Source organism: Myotis yumanensis, unplaced genomic scaffold (genome assembly GCF_028538775.1).
Source record: "Myotis yumanensis isolate MYYU_CA2020_CCGP unplaced genomic scaffold, mMyoYum1.0.hap1 SCAF_22, whole genome shotgun sequence".
Lineage (NCBI taxonomy): Eukaryota > Metazoa > Chordata > Mammalia > Chiroptera > Vespertilionidae > Myotis > Myotis yumanensis.
Genome location: NW_027223773.1, coordinates 6,219,490 through 6,237,491, shown reverse-complemented (window position 1 = coordinate 6,237,491; position 18,002 = coordinate 6,219,490). Strand labels below are relative to the sequence as shown.

The 18,002-nt window shown below is 55.3% G+C and overlaps 2 protein-coding genes across 4 annotated transcripts in view; one reads left to right on the top strand and one right to left on the bottom strand.

The window, feature by feature from the left end:
• The window catches only part of LOC138999154 (calpain-8-like), a 54,994-nt gene that overhangs the window by 30,791 nt on the left and 6,201 nt on the right, over window positions 1–18,002 (bottom strand). For all 3 annotated transcript variants that reach the window (XM_070401206.1, XM_070401207.1, XM_070401209.1), the window contains exons 2-3: window positions 12,728–12,849; window positions 1,046–1,115 (exon numbers count right to left, since the gene is read on the bottom strand). In XM_070401206.1, coding sequence (XP_070257307.1) covers window positions 1,046–1,115; window positions 12,728–12,769 — 112 coding nt within the window. In that variant the 5' untranslated portion in view covers window positions 12,770–12,849. The remainder of the gene's footprint in view (window positions 1–1,045; window positions 1,116–12,727; window positions 12,850–18,002) is intronic.
• Window positions 16,150–18,002, top strand: part of CAPN2 (calpain 2) — a 36,249-nt gene continuing 34,396 nt past the window's right edge. Inside the window, exon 1 of the mRNA XM_070401200.1 lies at window positions 16,150–16,500. Within this exon, the coding sequence (XP_070257301.1) occupies window positions 16,264–16,500 (237 nt within the window). The 5' untranslated portion in view covers window positions 16,150–16,263. The remainder of the gene's footprint in view (window positions 16,501–18,002) is intronic.

Here is an 18,002-nt window from a genome sequence, read left to right as displayed (position 1 = left end):
CCCTCAGCAGCGCGCACTCACCATGGTAACACTCAGGCCTCCTTCCGGAAACCCTCTATCCTCCTCTATTCCTCCTCGCTTGCTTATAACGATTCAAGGGAAGAGCTATCCAGGCCCATCAATTAAACGAGGCTTATTAAATGCCTGGTACTAAGTTAAACATCACTAACAAGGACCTGCTAAAAGCCTCCGTGGGAAGTCACGCTTCCCTGAGCCACGTGGGAAATTAGGTGGCACCTGACGCATTCTCCCTCCTTAATGCTCGCCCGCCAGGAGCTCTGGCTCAGGGGGTGTCTGCGGTGCTCGTTAAAGGAGAGAGCATTGGAGGCGTTTAAAATTAGGTTCCCTGTGACCTTCAAAATCTCAAAGATTCCCAGCAGATTGGAAACATTTTCCTGGCTAGAACCAGGAGAGGAATGGGGGGGTGACCCCCCCAAAAGATGAAGGCTATCGGGTCCAGGTGGATGCTGAGATTTGGTCTGTGTTACTGCTTTTCACCAAGTGGGATTTGTCTCCTCGTGGCTCTCCTTTCCTGCCCCGTGTTCTGCGGCTGCCAGGGGATGGCGGTTTAGAATCCCAGCGAATCTAAGCCAGAGCCACGCTGTCCCCGGAAAGGCCAGTATTGTCCCATTCGACCACGAGGCCCTGGGATCAGGAGTGTGTAGAAGGTCAAGAGCACCAATCTACTACTTGGGGGTCCGACACGTGAGGCCAGAACTTACAAAACAAAGCAAATATTTCCAAAAGCTTAACTGCACCCGATTGGAGGGAAAATGAAGGGCTGGGAGGGGAACATCTTAATCCTAGGATCCCAGGCCCGTGAGAGGAAGCTTGGCTAGAAAGAGAGGATCCCTGTTTTCTTACCAATTACAAAAGCATCCTTTACGACAGTCCCTAATTGTACAGACGTGGCCATTTTATAGGGCAAATGAGGTCCACTTACAGGTAACTACAGGCGGTCAAGTCTAACAGCTGAATCTGACGTCACCCGTGCCACATGCACACCCGCCCTGCGCGGAACAAACAGGGCGGCCCGCCTACTCACCCAGATCACCTTGACAGATGTCCGCGCGGGTGGCGCCACCGGCGATGAACTGGGGGCTGGGGCACAATTCCTGAAAGCAATTGGGGACAAAACACAAGTCATAAGATGCCCAGGGCCGAAACCGGTTTGGCTCAGTGGATAGAGCGTCGGCCTGCAGACTGAAGGGTCCCAGGTTCGATTCCGGTCAAGGGCATGTACCTAGGTTGCGGGCACATCCCCAGTAGGAGGTGTGCAGGAGGCAGCGGAGGCAGCTGATCAATGTTTCTCTCCCATCGATGTTTCTAACTATCTATCTCTCTCCCTTCCTCTCTGTAGAAAATCAATAAAATATATTAAAAAAAAAAAAAAAAGATGCCCAGTGATGGTGGCCACGAGGGTAAAGATGGCTTCGAAGTTCCTGAACTCAGGCTTCACAGCAACCTAGGAGATCATCTCTCGTCCCCTCCTCACCTGTCTACAGCGTCCTCAGTCTCCTTCAAGGGTTCCTCCGCTCCACTCCCCGCTAAGAATCAGGGAACCCCTGGCCAGGACTCAGCCCTCTGCAGGGACCCCCGTTTCCCGCGGCAATAGCCTGCCCTAAGCATCCTCTCTCGGCGACAGCGCCCAAACCTGTGGCTTCGACTCCTGTCTGTGGAACACGCTGACGCGTCCCAAGTCACTCTTTGGAGCCGGACAGCCCGTTACCCATGTCACACTGTCCGTGTGGTATCAGCTCATTCGACACACGGCCGATAAGTCTACCGGATTCTGTTGAACTGTTGAGTTCGGTTTAAGAGACAGAGTGGATTGCAAAGGCCAGAAACAAGTTGAAGTGTGATGAGCAGGACGGTGCTAATGGGGCGTATGTAGAAGGAATGTTCATTCTACGGCATGTTCTTCTTAGCAGGTTTCAAAATGCACCTCCCGTCCCCCGACCCAGGAAAAAAACAACCCAGGGACGTCATGACTAATATGTTATGAATCTTTCGGGGGCCACAGGGCGTCCCTGGTTTTGTAAGGACATGGCATCTCAGCCTAGGCCGGAAGAACATTCCGGAAGTCTTCTCTCCAGGGCTAACTTTCTACTGGAACTCGGATCGGAGACACAAAGCAGTTTGGCCGCCAAAGAGGCTGAAAAGAGGCCAGGAGCCCCTCCCCCCCACCCCCCCAACACACACTTGGGACACTGTTGTTTTTTCTTCCTGAATAACAACCACATCTTGTCATTAGCAATGTTGACTATTACTCAGGTGAGGATCTCAGCACACTCCATAAACACACGTGACTCAGGCCTGCTTGCTTCGGCCCCTGATGAATGGGTTCGAGGGAAACACGGGCACCGGTAAGGGGTCCGAGGCAGGAAGGCATTGCAATCGCATCTTCTCGCGGACAAAGGCAACTTGCAAGCATTGCTCCCAGGGCGTTAGACCGTCACTGGTCGCTGTCAGGACCCTCTGCTTCCTCCAACCCCAGCGCCAAAGTCTCTCTGCAGCAATGAACCTGCCCCGCCGCCTTCCCCACAGTGCAGAGCCAATGCCTGACACCAAGAGGCCTAGCCCTGGCCGGTGTTGCTCAGTGGGTTGGGTGACATCCTGAGCACCAAAGGGTTGCCGGTTCGATTCCCAGTTGGGGGCAGCTAATGGATATCACACTCTCACGTCGATGTTTCTCTTTCTCTCCCTCTCCTTTCCCCTCTCTCTCTAAAAATCAGTAAACTATTCTTTAAAGGAAAAAAACAACATCAGAGGCCTAAAAATACTGTCTGTTGAAATGAAACGTAGCTGTCAACTCTTGAGATAAGAATATAAAACCACTGCACAAGGGGGGATGAATGGTGATGGGGGAAAAAATGAAAGAAAGAAACCCCCAGTTAAAACAAAGAAAGAAAGAATATAAAACCATGATTCCCAACCTTGATTTTGCCAGCATCCCAGAGGAATGCCATATGTTTCAAGAGGGGAGGGCAGACGGACCTGGGTGGGCAGGACAGAGGCAGGCAAAGGAGTTCCCCTCAGAAGTAGAAACTGTGGGGCAGAACTGGTCGGATGAAAATAAAGGGGTAGGGATAGGATTTGGCCATCTATCTATAATAATAAAAGCGTAATATGCTAATTAGATCGAACAGCCGAACAACCTCCCGGACGTCCTTCCGGACGACCTTCCGGATGAAGCTGAGGCTGCGAGGGCCTAGGCAAGCTGCCTCGGCTGTGAGGGCCGAGCCCCTTCCACGAATTTCATGCATCGGGCCTCTAGTATCTAAAGAATTATCTTCTTATCCTCCCTTGTCATCCAGGGCCAAGAAAACAGGTACCACGACTTGATTTTCCCATCATGCTCTAGAAGACAAAGGCTCCCTGGCCAACAGCCACGGTACATGTGCTCTTACGAGACTACTTACGTGGCAGACGCTGAACAGACTCTCTCAGTTCTCACAACCACCCTGCAGAGGGGGCTCCGACCCCTGAGGGCAAATCACCGGACAAGGGTCCCATCGCGGTAGGTCACAGACATGGATTTTGGGGGGATGGTTCTCCATCCTCTGCCTCTGAGTTTGGGGTGATACCGGTGACAGCATTCAGGAGGCCCTGAGTTCCAGCCGCGTTCACAGCCCCACAGCCCCCACCTCTCCACGCACCAGCCCTGATGGAACAGTGACCCAGCTCGTGACCTTGAGCAACGCTGCACTCTTCAGCAACCATGTCACCACTTACCCCTGACCGATGGTGACATCTAGCATTGGCCTGTTCCCCTGTGCCCTGGCCCAGGGGCCCAGGCGGTCACGACCACGTGGTCTGTGCCTGTGCTGGGCCAGGCACGATGCTCGGAGCTTCATCTCTGGCCCTCATACCAACCCTGGAAAAACCAGGTGCCAGTGGCACCATTCCGCAGATGAGAAAACTGAGGCTCACGGAGGTTTTGTGTCCAAGACCACACAGGCGGAGCCAGGGTTCAAATCTAACTCGTCTGATCCCAGCGCCTCTGCATGCTCTTCTCTCTAACCTCACCGCCTCTGGGAAAAGATTGTTAAAGGGGAAGGGGTTCTGAAATGTGGGGTTTAGGAATTGAGGATCCAGAGCCACCTTCTCCCTCAACTACTTCCGACCTGAAGCCAGAGCCCCCCATCCTGCCTGACACCTTACAGCAAGCCCGTCTCCTTACCGGGGGCCGCTTCCAGACGACGCCTTGAGTCTGGGGGGAGCGTGGTCCCAGATCCTTGTGGCCCAAGGCTGACGGGCACGCTGGGAACTCGGGGTCCCTAAACAGCACCCCTGAATCCAAGCACTGCTGCCTGAGCGTCTCGAAGTCCTGGCCCAAGTACTTCACAACTTTCTGGTGGGAGCCGAGACGTTCGGCTGCCGCCTGCTGCCTGGACACCTGGGCCGCCGGAGCTGCCATGGCCTCGCGTGGGCTCCGTGGGTGGGCTGCGTGGGGAGGACAGGAGGGCAGGGCTGCTCCGTGCTCTCCCCACTGGGAGGGGAGCTATAAGTCCCCGTGGAGGGAGGTGGGGCTCGTAAACATTTCACCCAAGACGCTCGCTCCGGAGGGAATGAGTCATGGCCAGAAGCAAACAGGTACCCAGGGTGCCCGGGAACATGCCCGCCTTCCCTGCCTGCCTTTCCCCCCTGATCTGGATGCTGGGGAACTCCCAGGGCCCCTCCCGGGCCACTAACCTGGGAGATTCATTAGGATCCCAGCCGCCCCCCCTCTTGGCAGGACCTGCATCCCCGCCTCCTTCCACCCCCATCCCCCCTCCCATCCCCCCCACCCCCCACTCCCCACCCCCCCCCCCACCCCCCCGCCTGTGGGCTAAAACAAGAAGCTGTCTGGTAGCTGGAGGCTGGGACTCACCAAGACTTTGGAGCCGTGGCTCTGAGAAGGAGGGGGGCCAGGGGTTCAAGGGGGTCCCTTTTCCAGAAAAGTGTGGCTCCGTATGTGCTAGGCGGATACAAATATCAGAAAGGGGTGATTCACGGAGATCAGAGGAAGCCCAACGGGAGGGGACGTGGTGCCCACGCTGCGGGAGGTGTTGGCCTCTGGCGGCCTGGGTGGCTCGCCCAGCTCCATCCCCTTCGGCGAGTGACTCAGCCTCCCTCCCCCTTCATTTTCTCATCTGCAAAATGACAGGTAATAGCAGGGCCTACCTCACCAGGTTGTTAGGAGGAGGGATGAGACAGGACGCGTCCTGGGTTTAGATTAGTGGGTGAGGAGCGCTCAGGACACGTCAGCTGTCATATCCCCAGGGACCAGGACCAGACAGAGGTGGCCTGGGAGCCTCATATTACTCCCTTTTCTCGGGGCTCCCATCTCCTAGGCCTGGGCTGCCCTAAGGACATGGGCCACATCGGTGTTTTCTGAACTTTAGTGTGTGGCAAGCTGGAAAAGAGTCCCCCGGCCCTAGCCGGTGTGGCTCAGTGGATAGAGCGTCAGTCTGCAGACTGAAGGGTCCCGGGTTCAATTCCAGTCAAGGGCACATGCCCCGGTTGCAGGCTCAATGCCCAGTGTGGGGAGTGCAGGAGGCAGCCAATCAGTGATGCTCTCTCATCATCGATGTTTCTCTCTCTCTCCCTCCCTCTCCTTCCTCTCTGAAATCAATAAAAATATATTATAAAAAAGGAAGGAAGAAAATGTTCCCCAGAGCAATGAGTCCTAAGCTCTGGAAGCTATAAGGAACGCTCTGTTTGGAAAGGGATCTTCGCAGATGTGTTAAGTTAAGGGCCTTGAAATGGGGGGATGGTGGCGGCCCTAAATGCACCATAAATGCCCTCCTGAGACAGAGGCACGGGGAGACTTGAGGACAGACCAAAAGGCGAAAGCGATGGGTCCACAGAGGCCGAGGTTGGAGTGATGTGGCCACAGGCCAAGGAAAGTCAAGGTCACTGTGACCTTCAGAGGCTCAAGGATGCATCTGAAGGACGTGGTTGTGGCCCTGGCCCCTCTGGGGACCCCACCTCAGCACCACTCTCCCGTGATTCAGCGTCAGCCCCCAAGGCTTCAATGTCCCCTGAGCAAGGAAGACAGATCGCCCAAAGGCCTGAGTGTGCATCGCGGGCCATTCGTTCTCAGGGTTATAGCCGCGCGTGGCTAGAGCCGCGGGAAAGGGTGCGGGAAAGCCGGCCGCAGCCTTCTCACGCCCGGGTCTTCCCATTCCGGAATTCTAAGGCGAGCAGGAGAAGAAGCCAAGGTCAAGAATACGACAGATGGATTAGAAAACTATGGAACATCTACACAATGGAATACTACGCTGCTGTAAAAAAGAAGGAACTCTTACCATTTGCAACAGCATGGATGGAACTGGAGAGCATTATGCTAAGTGAAATAAGCCAGTCAATGAAGGAAAAACACCACATGATCTCACTCATTTATGGAATAATAAATAACACTATAAACTGATGAACAAAAATAGATACAGAGGCAAAGAAGCATAGGACAGACTGTCAAACTACAGTGGAAAGGCAAGGGAGTGGGGGGGAGGTAAGAGATCAACCGAAGGACTTGTATGCATCCATATAGGCCTAACCAATGGATGCAAGACACTGGGGAGGTGGGGTGAGGGCATGTGTGGGGGAGGGGCGGGGGGTAGGGGAGGCTGGGGGAAGGTCAATGGGGAAAAAAAGGAGACATATGTACTACTATTTGTAATACTTTAAAAAATAAAATTTTTTTAAAAGAGTACGACAGAGTTCTCATGCATGGCTGTTGAGAAGGGAAAACATTCTGCAGCCCCTCAAAATGGAACCGCAATGAACATTCCACTCCACGGACTGAAAGAAGGGAAACAAGGCCACACAAAGACCCGTCCTCGAAGCCGCGTGACGGCATCGTTCATAATAGCCAGAACATGGAAACAACCCAAGCGGCCATCGGCGGACGAACGGATGAACAGATGCGGTGTGGCCATAGAGTGGAATAGTATGCAGCCATGAAAAGGAATGGAGCCCTGAAACGCGCTACCACCCGGATGAACCCTAAAAACATTATGCCGAGTGAAGGACGCCATGGCAGAAGGCCTCACAGTGTCCGGTCCCAGTTGTAGGAAATATCCAGAATAGGCAAATCCATAGAAACACACCAAAAAAAGGAAAGCTAAACACAAACATCGGAATAAGGGTCCTGTCCATCTCGAAGAGGGATCGATGGGGTGGGAGAGGAGCACAGGGCTGCTGGGAACCAGGATCGGGCCAGACGGAGCCCTGCCCCTCCCTGCGGCCATGCCCGGATGTCGCCTCTCAGATCAGCTGAGATTCTAGCTAGCTGACAGCGGCCGGTTGGTCTGGTCGGTGGTAAGGAGGCTGTAATGGTATCAAAGCCGGGATGTTCCAGCTCCAGCAGCTGGTGGTCTCTGCTGCCCCCTAGAGCCCTGTGTGGTCCCAGCAGGCCTGGTGGACTCCTTAAAGCCAAGCGCTTGGTGTAACTTTGTCTCTGTACCCACATTCTTTTTCTGTTTTGCTCCTCAGGGGGTGGTTTTTCTGAAAACACCTAGAAAGAATATCCTAATCACATTTTTCATGACTAGGACGTTCTGAAAATTGAGCAAGGGGAAGAATCATACATGCATCCCGCCTTTCCTATCTGGGCTATTTCAGGGTCACCGGTTGGTAGGTCAATGTTTTTCTTTATCGGAGAACTAGAGGCCTGATGCATGAAATTCATGCAAAAGTAGGCCTTCCTTCCCCCAGCTGCTGGCACTGGCTTCCCTCTGGCTCCCGGGACCCGGGCTTCCCTCTGGCACCTGGGACTCAGGCTCCCTCCGGCCGCCAGCAGGCATCCGGGACCTGGGCTTCCCTCGCAACCCCGGCTTCATCCAGAAGGTCATCTGGAAGATTGTCCAGAAGGACATCCGGTCTAATTAGCATATTACAATTTTATTATTATAGATTACAGCTATAGGAAAGCAAGCGATAGAATTAGAAGGCACCGTTATCAACCCTTAATGGTAAAACTATTAGATAAAAGGCTAATGAGGAACTTGATCATGAATCTATCTGAGCTCACTTATTAACCTGTGCATCACCAATAAATGGGGCACTAGTGCCTTCTGACCTGATACAATAGGATGTACAACACAGGTCCACCTGGGAAGACTTCTGTCCTCTCTCCGAAGCTGAACTTGAACCGACTCAAACATCCAGATCCAACTGCATCGTTTAGAGAAAAATAAAAGGTTAGGCAGGGTTTTCCAAGGTCTGTACTATTGACACTTGGGACCGGAGAGTGCTTTGTTGGGGGAGTGGGAGGCTGTTCTGTGCATTATAGGATGCCTAGCAGCACCCTGGCTGCCCCTCACTAGGTGTCAGTAGCGGCCCTGCCGTCATGGCAACCAACACCGTCCAACATTGCCAAGTGCCCCCTGAGAGGCAAGAGTGCCCCCGGTTAAATGCCACTGGGTTAGAGACACGTGTTCAATGACACCATGAGGATGCAGTCGGCCAGCTGGGCAGCCCACATCCAAGGACTGCGCAGGCAAGAGAATAAAGACTGCATCGCATTTTGGCTTCCCCCTCTGACCACCTCTTCCCACCTCCACTCGCAGATGCTGGTCCCTGATGCAGACTCCACATGTCCCCCTCCTTCGCAGCTCCTACTTCCCGGGAACCCAGCCCCCAACAGTTGCTCAGTTGAATGCTCTCCTGTCACCATCGTGAAAGTATACAAGGGCCTCGTATATGGATCTGCAGAAACCTGAGCCGGAAAACTCTTATAATCACTCGTAATATCAAATGAATTAATAAATAGTATGCATTGCATTATATAAAAGTATGACACCAAAAACTATATTGTTGCAGATCGAAAGTTTACGTTGTTTCTCATGTATTACACTTATTACAGTTTAAAAGAAAAAAATATTTTTTAAATATATTTTTATTGATTTCCTAGAGGAAGGGAGAGGGAGAGAGAGGTAGAAACATCAATGATGAGAGAGAATCATGGATCAGCTGCCTCCTACATGCCCCCCTCTGGGGATCAAGCCGACAACCCAGGCATGTGCCCTTGACTGGAATCGAACCCAGGACCCTTCAGTTCGCAGGCCGACACTCTATCTACTGAACCACACCGTCCAGGTCAAGAAAAAAAATATTTTTAAAGGAAAAAAGTTTTAGATTTTAATGGCACTTTTCCCCCTGGGTTTTGGTGAATGTGGGAACATTCATTTTCATTTTTCATTGAACCCTGAACACCTGCAGCTGGCCCTGAGGGCGGGACCACGGACCACTAACTTGGCTGTCCCATAGGCGGACTACTTTAAGCTCTTACCAGCTATTTACACCTTCATGTGAATGAACCTCAGCTATTTCGATGAAAGACGGTTTTAAAATGTATAAGGTGCTAGGGACACCGCATCCATGGAAGACAGAGAGAAGACCATTAAGACGGGAAAGTGGGATGCGTGGGGGACAGAGGCCTGAAGATGAACCCCAAGTTTTACTCCGAGTTAGGCTTTGTTAGACTCTTGTTCCTGACACTGTGCGAACAGTATACACAGCCCAGCTATTGAAAACCGAAAATTAGATGTCATTTATTTGAGTCATAAAAAAAAAAAAATTCCCTTGCCACCAAAAGCACACTCCAACCACATGTAAAACGGAACAGTCAGGGACATCATTCAATACTGCCTTCTGCCATGCGGTGGCGCCAACGCAACACCAAGGAGGCCTTCGGAGCCGCTGATTGGGTGCGACCGTCACCCACCACTGCTCACAGGTGACTCTAGGCCAGTGGTTGGTAAACTGCGGCTTGCGAGCCACATGCGGCTCTTTGGCCCCTTGAGCGTGGCTCTTCCACAAAATACCACGTGCGGGTGCGCACGTACAGTGCGAAGTTGACTTAAAACTTTAAGTAAAGTTTATTAAGTTAATTTTAGGGAACGTTGTGGAGTGAAAGAAGAGGTAGTGTCGAGGATTGAGAAAGGCATGTTGAGATGGTTTGGACATAGAGAGAGGATGAACGAAAGGAGATAGACGAAACAAGTATACAAGACGAGTGTGGATGGGAGAGTTGGAAGGGGTCGACCTCAGCGAACGTACCTCAATCGGATTGAGGATGTTTTTAGCAAAGGCCAGCTTAGGAGGACCCTCATTAAGTGAATAACAATGTACCTACCTATATAGTTTAAGTTTAAAAAATTTGGCTCTCAAAAGAAATTTCAATCGTTGTACTGTTGATATTTGGCTCTGTTGACTAATGTGTTTGCTGACCACTGCCCTAGGCCAGTGGCTCCCCACCTTGTGTTGGCCACGCCCCACCTCAGCATCTCTAACATCCTGATGCCCACCTGGTGACATCTCATTCTTATTATTCAAAAAGTGAACTCCTAGTCACGTGGAGGAAGCCTCAAAGGCCATGAACTTGGTCTAAACAAGCTTCCAAAGAACATGGCATCCATGCAGTCTGGTCCTCCCTCAGGGCCTCCCCTGGGGGTGCATGGGCTCTGGGAACATGGGGGTGGGAGGTCTGCAGCCCTGGTCAGTCCCACCTCCAGGAAGGAGCCTCTGGTGCCCCCACTCCCCTGGGTAGGACCCAGGGGCCCACTCCCCGGACACCTGCCCCTTCCCCGTCCAGGCCGACTGGGACCAGGACCCTCACCGCCTCGACCCCCTTCAGCAGCTCCCTCACCGCCCTTTCCAGGCCCTGGAGGACCGGCCCTGCCCACCTCCCGCCTCGCCTCTGGCCTCCTCTGGGCCTCACCACATCACCCCACTTTACCCACTCCCCACCCCCATGCTCCAATTCTCCAGGCCAAGGACGTCCCCGAGTTTTCCTGGTTTCCAGGACTCTGTGGTTGGCCTGGAAATGCCTGGGCTGAGTGTTCATGGCCAGACTCCCTGAAGAGCCCCCCAGCCCCACCCCAATACCAGCACCAGCACCCGCACCCGCACCCGCACGTAAGAGGTAGGCCGGTCCGGCCGCATAGAGGGAGGGGAGGAGGGAGACATCGGACCTGCTTGCCAGGCCTGTGAGCAACACATTCTCCCTTTTCCCCTAGAATCCGCCTCACCAGGGCCCCAGCCTGGGAGCGATCAGATTCTCTTGTAAAAGCAGATGGTGCACCGCACCCGGCTCTAAACACAGACGTCAGAAACAATCAGGGTAGATGTCAAACCTGGGCTCCTCAAACTCTCCATTCAGGGACCCCTGGGGCAGGACACCGGGCCCCAGCAGCACCCCCCACACACCCTCCCCCCGCCCATATCAGTAACAGGAACTCTGAAGACACCACAGGCTTTGCCTTGGGTAAGCTTTGCAGCAGGGACCCCCCAGGGGTCAGGGACTGTGCCAGGACCACACGGTAAATAAGAAAGACACGTCCGTTTTAGTAACTTCCCGGCCGGCAGGTGATCAGACACAAGGATACCTGTACTCCCGGCTCATAGGTGCTGTGCCAGAAGTTATACGGGCAGTGCCAAGGCGAAAGCTCTAAGGATTCCTCATTGTGCTTTTCTGTTCATCTCCAAACGCACATCACAGAATGTACATCAGAGAGCACTTATGTCTTGACGTGACTTGCATTTTTAAAAATTTTTTAGCTAATCCTCACCCGAGGATATTTTTCCATTGATTTTTAGACAGAGTGGAAGGGAGGGGGAGAGACAGAGAGAGAAACATTGATGTGAGAGATACACATGGATTGGGCCGGGGATGGAGCCTGGAGGGGATCGAGCCTGCAACTGAGTCCATGCCCTCGGGACCGGAATCAAACCCGGGACCTTTCAATCCTCAGGCTGATGCTCCATCCACTGAGCCAAACTGGCCAGGGAGTGACTTGCATTTTTGATCAGAGCCTACACTCACTGCTGGGGTGGAATCTCCCCCGGACACGCCCTTCTGAGTGTGAGTCAGGAAGCCCGGGCCTCCCCCACGTCATCTGCGAGATCAGTGACGGGCCCACAGCACTCGACAGAGGCTGGGCACAGCCCGAGGAGCAGGCTGGGGTGGGCCCCATTCGGTGAGCCTGAGGCCGAGGGGCAGGCGTGGGGATGGGCTCCAGCCTCGCTTGGGCCCTGGCTGGCCTCTCGGCCTCTCATCACCTCTCATCGCCAGCAGTGAGAGAAGAGGGGTGGCCCTGCCCTCCTGGTCCACCTGAGCCTGGGGCCTCCGTGGTTCCCATTCTCGCTGTGGGAGCTGAAGAGGCTCCGGGCTCTGAGTCAGACCCTGGCTCTGTGGCCACATCCCTAGGAGGTGACTCAGGCCCAGACTCTGCTCTGAGGCCCCTCCCATGTCACACTCCCTTCTGTGGGCCCCTCGGGGTCTCCATGACCTCTCGGCTGCTGGGCAGGGCCTTTCTCTGGAAGGAGGGAGCCTTGGTCCCCGACTGACAGGTGACAGCGGGGGGTGGGGCTGACCAGCTCCTCCTTGGAGAGACTGATGCAAAGGAACATCTTTCCAGGCTCTACATCCCACAGAGGCCCCGGCCAGTTTGGCTCAGCGGATAGAGCGTCGGCTGGCGGACTGAAGGGTCCCGGGTTCACTTCAGGTCAAGGGCATGTACTGCGGTTGCAGGCTCGATCCCTGGCCCTGTTCGGGGCATGTGTGGGAAGCAACCAATCAGTGTATCTCTCTCACATTGACGTCTCTCTCTCTCTCTCTCTCTCTCTCTCTCTCTCTCTCTCTTTGCCTCCCTGTTCCTTCCACTCTCTAAAAGTCCATGGGAAAACATTCTCGGGTGAGGATTAACAACAACAGCAACACAATCCTATGGAGACTTACGTGAGAAACCATCCGGACAACGGCTTGGGTACCACCAAGCATCACGCGCTGCGCCTGGAAGCCCAAATCAATGTTCTAAAACATATGTTCACGTCCATGGAAGAGTCTCCTCTGTATATAGACTGAGAAGAGAACAGAAAACAAGTGAAAAAATCAAAACCAACCTCTCAGAGTAGGAAGACCCGCCAGCCAGTGTAATACCCCGGCTGCTCGGCCCCAAGCCCCGGCTGCCTTCACAGGGGGCCCTGTCATCGGACGTTGGAAGCAGAGAAGAGGTCAGATTGAGACAGAAAAAGCCCCAACAACCCACACAAAGGCACAGGCAGAGAAAAGGGAGCTGGTGACAGAGACTGAGCAAGGACAGCCAGGAATTAGAGAGAAAAAAACGGCAGAAGAGGGGTTTCCGGGAAGCAGAGGGAAGAAGGGATTTAAGGGGGGAAGGCAGCATGCCAGGCCGCCACAGGAGGCACAAGGCCCAGGAAGGGGTGGCCATCAGGGAGGTGGCCACTGCCGTGGGCAGCGTGCTGATGAGCGAGGGCAGCAAGCGCATTCCGCCCCCCTCGCTCCGCAAGCCGCCTTGCCCCGTATCCAGGGCAGAGGTGCCCAAACGCAGCCTGGCATTCAATTCCAGCTCCACTACCCGCTGCCTGGGTGACGCCAGGCGAGTCGTGGAAACTCTCATGCCTCCTGGTTTGTGAATGTGGGAAAATGGCAAGACGTACCTCACAGAGTTACTGTGAGGCTTAAATGGCTGACTATGCACAGAGCACTCAAAGTCCCCCCGGAAGCAACGGCTAACATGGAGTTAGACGTGCCGGAGCCTTGCCCGGCCGGCCCATGTGGCTCAATGGTTGGAGAGTCGACCCATGAACCAAGTGGTCACGGGATCAGTTCTGATTGGAGGCCATTCCCCAGGTTGCAGGCTGGATCCCTGGCAGGTGGGGGCATGCAGGAGGCAGCCCATCGATGTTCCTCTCTCTCTCTCTCTCTCTCATCATTAAAAACATTTTTAAAAAGTGCAAGAGACTTATCGGGGTAATGCCTGTGAGAGATGAAGGGGAGAAGGAGCAGTGGACTTAGAGGAGCCCTAGACCCCCCGGCAGGTCCGGCACCTGGGAAAAGAGAGAGAAGGAGAGACAAGGCTGATGGACATGATGGGCGGGGCTAACTGAGCTTCTCACTTCCCATCCATCGGGGTGGGGAGCAGCACGATCCAGGGCAGGCTCCGGAAGCGCCTTTAGAGGGAAGGTGCCTGGGGCTGCAGATGACAGCATCACCGAGAGGCAGCTCGGTTTCCCACCCCTTGAGATTCCGCCAGGAGGAACCCTGAACTCTGCAGAATCGATAGTATCGCCCCATCTTAAGACGCGAGAGAACTGATGGTTAGTATTTTTATTTATTTTTTAATATATTTTTTATTGATTTCAGAGAGGAAGGGAGAGGGAGAGAGAGATAGAAACATCAATGATGAGAGAGAATCATGGATCAGCTGCCTCTTGCACGCCCCCTACTAGGGATTGAGCCTGCAACCCAGGCACGTGCCCTTGACCGGAATAGAACCCTGGAACCCTTCAGTCTGCAGGCGACGCTATATCCACTGAGTCAAACTGGCTAGGCCCTAGGGCAATGGTTAGTATTTTTAAAATGGCAAATGACCCTACAAACACAAGATATAGCTGATTCCTGGCAATGTTATGGTTCGGGGAACCCTGCTATGAGCACCCCTCCCAGAGGCGGTGTTGGGAGGTCTCTGCCGCTTCGACCTCTTGGCCGGGGCGGGTTGTAATGACCTGAGCCCTGTCCGGCTGGGGAGAGAACGGATCAGGGGGCCCAGGAAGCCATCTGGGCTTTTGGAAGCTTGCTTTCTGGAGTTTTCCTCCCTCCTCTTCCTCCTCCTCCTCCTCCTTGCAGGGCCTCCCATCTTTTGCAACCCCAGGGACGGCTCATCCAGTCTCCTAATCAGCCCTCCCTTATCCCACAGGCCTGTCCCAGCCCACCCCCGCCCCAAGCTACAGTCACAGGAAGGCAGGAGCCGCTCCCAAAGGGAGAGATCTCTAAGACAAAGCCGTTCATTGTAACATTCTCTCTGAGTCCTTTGAATTCAGATCTCAGACCTGAACGAGAGAGGAATGAAAGGGCTGGCTTAGCCTCAGTCTCAGCCCCTGCCATCCCCTTTCCCCTCCCGAGCTGGAAGACGGAGGGCCAGGACTGAGTCTGGGGCGGTGGGCCAGGCTTGCTCTGTCTGCCACCCTTAGCTGCCTCTGTTTTCCCATCCATACAATGGGAAAGCAGGATCTCCCTTTCCCTGTACCTGCAGGTGGTGCCTGTGGCCACTCACACCATCCAGGGCCATGGCTCGCTCTCTCTCTCTCTCTCTCTCTCTCTCTCTCACACACACACACACACACACACACACACACACACACACACTGCTGGCCCACGCCCAGCCAGGCAGCTCTGGGTGATCCCAGCTGCTTCTGCCTCACCCCCTGCCCTTGGGGCTGGGACTCACTCCTGGAAGGTTCCCGGTGATGGGAGAGGCCATGGAGAGTGTGTGTCTGCGCCCAGGTGTTCCCCTGAGACGCCCTGTCTGGTCCTAACCTTAGCCTTAGCTCAAAAGGCCATGGACACCTCTTTTTCCCTCTCATGTATGTGCCGGTTTACTAATGCATGTATGTGGTTAAATTAGGCTATTTCCCTTGCTAATCATGTCCATTTAATTAATAGACCAGTGGGAGAATATAGAAAGGTAGAGAAAACTTTCTCCCCGCCCCCCCCCCCCCACACACACACACACACTTACACGAAAAAATTATTGGTGTTTATTTGAAATTCAAACTTAACTGGGAGAATGTATTTTTTATTTCCCAAACCTGTCACCCCTGTGATCAATCAGCTGGCCAGCAGCAGGGTAGCATCTGATCATATATATCCCATCGGCAACTTCAGCCCTTGCTCTGCCTGTGACCAGCTGTGTGGCCTCTCTGACGCGGTGGTTGCATCTGTAAAATGGGCGCAAGAGCAGCCGGACAGCTCTCACCCGGCTGCTGCTGGAGGAGGGATTTAACGAGGTCCCCTCTGCATCGCCCCATTGGACAGCGGCACGAAGTTGGGGCCCAACAGACGGCAGCCAGCGCCGTCTCCCCGACCTCACCCCCTGATCCACGGGCTCCCGGCTGCTTCCTGCAGAGTCACCCCTTCCCGGCCTCGGGTTGGGCCGCTGTCCTCCCAGGAAGGAGGAAAGGGCCGGGCTGGGTGTGGTGTGCGCCCTGGTGCGTCCCCACCTTTTCCGCCCCGAGCGCCGGGTCGGGAGGCTGAGCTTCCCCGCGCGTCCGCAGGCGGCAGCACCGGCCCCGCGGCCCCGGCGGGCGCTCCGGGCCGGCGGCGAGGCCACACCCCGCGGGCGGAGCGCTTCCCGGTGAATCATCGCCGGCAGCCGCAGTCCCGCTGCCCAGCTCCGGGCCCGGCCGCGCCCCTGCCGCGCGCAGCACCGACACCGACACCCCCGTGCGCCTCGATCGCGCGCAGCGGACACCATGGCGGGCATCGCGGCCAAGCTGGCCCGGGACCGGGAGGCGGCCGAGGGGCTGGGCTCTCACGAGAGGGCCGTCAAGTACCTCAACCAGGACTACGAGGCGCTGCGGGACGAGTGCCTCCAGGCCGGGGTGCTCTTCCAGGACCCCTCCTTCCCCGCCGTCCCGGGCGCCCTGGGCTTCAAGGAGCTGGGGCCCCGCTCCAGCAAGACGCAGGGCATCGTGTGGAAGCGGCCCACGGTAGGAGCGGGAGCGCGGGCGGGCGGGGCGGGTGCGGGCCTGGCCTGGCGGCGGTGCCCAGGCCCCGGCGGGGGTGGAGAGCGAGCCCGCACCGCCCGGGAGCCAGCGCCCGCAGCCCCGCGGTGATCTGATCGCGCGCGTCCCCGGGGCTGCGGGCCCGTTACCCGGGGCGGGCGCGGGACGCTCCGGCGCCCCTCTAACTCGCACGCCTTGCGGGACACGGCTCTCAGTTCCCCACTAGCAGGCCCGCCAGGGGCGCCCCTAGGACGTCACCAAAACTGGGGAGGCAGAGGGGACCTGGGGACAACTTCTATGGGACCCCAGTGGGCAGATGGTGGGAGTGGGGTGGAGGGTCTGGAGGAAAGCAGGCGGGAGACGACTCCTGCCCAGCAGGGTCTGTAGGTCTGTAGCCAGGCTGCTGCCAGGGAGGGGTAGGTCCCTGATCCCCTGTGACTAAGGGCTGTCTCATTCGGCCCTGGTTGGGTTTAGCCAGAGTTTCTTGTTTATTTTAACAAAGGGGAGCAGAGAGGACCTGCCCTGCCATTCACACTGGTGGTAAACAAGTTACAGGACAGGCAGCCAAGAACCAGGATCCTGGCCCAGAATCCTCCCGGAAATGTGGGGGTCCCTCCAGGCCCCTCGGCTTGCTCCCCAGTGTCCCTGTCCTCTGCTCTGGCCGGCCTGGGGACAGCTGGCTCTCTAAAATAGCTTCCGCCGTTACCCACGGACACCCTGCTGGCTCCACCTCTTAGGGGACCCAACCTGAGCACAGCTTCCTGCGAAACCCAACCTCTAGATTCCCGTTAGGAGACTAGCATCCCCGTCTTGTCTCCACTGCTCTGAGCGCCCCCCAACTCCAACCCTCCCCCACCCCCCTCACCTTCTCTGTGACCCCGGCCCCCCGGCCCTGAGCAGCAAACCCATAGGACGTGCCCTCGGCCAGGACATAAGCATCTGAGTTCATTTCTTGGTAACCTGCTCAGTGACCTGGCCTGAGACTTGCAACCTCTTTGCCCCCATTTCTTACAGTGGTTCTCAACCTTCCTCATGCCGAGACCCTTTCACACAGCTCCTCATGTTGTGAGGACCCCCAACCATAAAATTATTTTCGTGGCTACTTCATAACTGTCATGTTGCTACTGTTATGAATCGTCATGTAAATATCTGATATGCAGGATGTATTTTCATTGTGACAAATGGAACATCATGAAAGCATAGTGATTCATCACAAAAACAATATGTAATTATAGATGTGTTTTTCGATGGTCTTAGGCGACCCCTGTGAAAGGGTCGTTGGACCCCCCAAAGGGGTCTCGACCCACAGGTTGAGAACCGCTGATCTAAGAGCAGTGGCGAGGCCTGCACACTTTCCAGGCGCGGTGTCTCCGAGGCCCCGTTCCCTCCCGCCTTCCCACCTGCCAGGGACGCTCTTCCCTGGTTGTCTGGAGTCTGGCTCACTCCGATTCTTTGGGATGTCCTCAAATATCCCCTCCCCGAAGTCC